General features: G+C 41.1%; 1 protein-coding gene across 1 annotated transcript in view; it reads left to right on the top strand.

The window, feature by feature from the left end:
• Positions 1-1,243, top strand: part of nfatc2a (nuclear factor of activated T cells 2a) — a 41,912-nt gene that overhangs the window by 15,845 nt on the left and 24,824 nt on the right. The window contains exons 4-5 of the mRNA XM_014028423.1: positions 525-727; positions 807-979. Coding sequence (XP_013883877.1) covers positions 525-727; positions 807-979 — 376 coding nt within the window. The remainder of the gene's footprint in view (positions 1-524; positions 728-806; positions 980-1,243) is intronic.

The raw sequence follows: 1,243 nt of genomic DNA on the forward strand, positions 1-1,243 counted from the left end.
TGTGTGTGTGTGTGTGTGTGTGTGTGTGTGTGTGTGTGTGTGTGTGTGTGTGTGTGCAGTTTGTTCTAATCATGATTGGTGGAGTTTGGAGTTTTGTGGGAATGGTAAAATTATTGTGAATATGTAGCCATATATATAATTTATTATCTGTCTATAATTTAAAACAGAAAAATGTCTCAAATATAAACTATTGTGAACATAACTTAAACTATATTTATTGACTTTATTTTTCTCTTTATAGGTGAAAAGTGATGTCAGTCGTGTAAATAAAGTGTAAAATAAAGAATCGATCTCATCACTCTAGTATCGATCTGGTTTGATCCTCATCACTTAGATCAATACACCCAGCCCTTACTACAAAACTGTTGTAAAAAGAATGGGTCAACTGTTTCTACATCAGGTTAAAGACTGACAAACTGAAGCAATATGAACTTGATTTTAAGACCTTTGAAATGTGAGATTGTTGTATTTTTCCTGATTAAAGGAGACTTCTTGTTTTGCTCGACTGTTCTTGGTGTCTGCAGTTACACGGCTACAGAGGCAAAGATCCACTCGGCCTGCAGATTTTCATCGGTACAGCAGACGAGCGCATCCTCAAGCCTCACGCTTTTTATCAAGTCCATCGCATCACYGGCAAGACGGTCACCACCAGCAGCTTTGAGAAGATCATCAACGGCACCAAAGTCCTGGAGATCCCTCTGGAGCCGAAGAACAACATGAAAGCCATGTGAGTCGATCCCAGTTTGACCCGAACTGTAAAAGCTCTGCTCTCAGGTCTGCTCACAGCCTTTCTTCCACCTCCTCAGAATCGACTGTGCGGGGATCCTAAAGCTCAGAAATGCTGACATCGAGCTGAGGAAAGGCGAAACAGACGTGGGTCGTAAAAACACGCGAGTTCGTCTGGTGTTCCGGGTTCACGTCCCTCAGCCTGGAGGACAACACGTCTCTCTCCAAGTGGCTTCACATCCCATAGAGTGCTGTAAGCAGTCCCACCGGAGTCTCCTCGCTTTGATTTACGTCTTGCTTCTCTGTCCTCTGTGCTTCTCATACAGRCCAAACTGCTTGTTAATGTTTAACAAAACTTCATACGAAATAAATCTCAACCTTCAGGTATAAAATACCATAAAACGCCTTAAAATGTACACAGATTAAATGAAGTACTGCTGTTGAACCCTTTAAATTCACAAGCTTGGTCTCCTTTTAAAGCTAATAATCTGAATTTTTAATTTCAGCAGTCATATTC

This window comes from Austrofundulus limnaeus, unplaced genomic scaffold (genome assembly GCF_001266775.1).
Source record: "Austrofundulus limnaeus strain Quisiro unplaced genomic scaffold, Austrofundulus_limnaeus-1.0 Scaffold760, whole genome shotgun sequence".
NCBI classification, from domain to species: domain Eukaryota; kingdom Metazoa; phylum Chordata; class Actinopteri; order Cyprinodontiformes; family Rivulidae; genus Austrofundulus; species Austrofundulus limnaeus.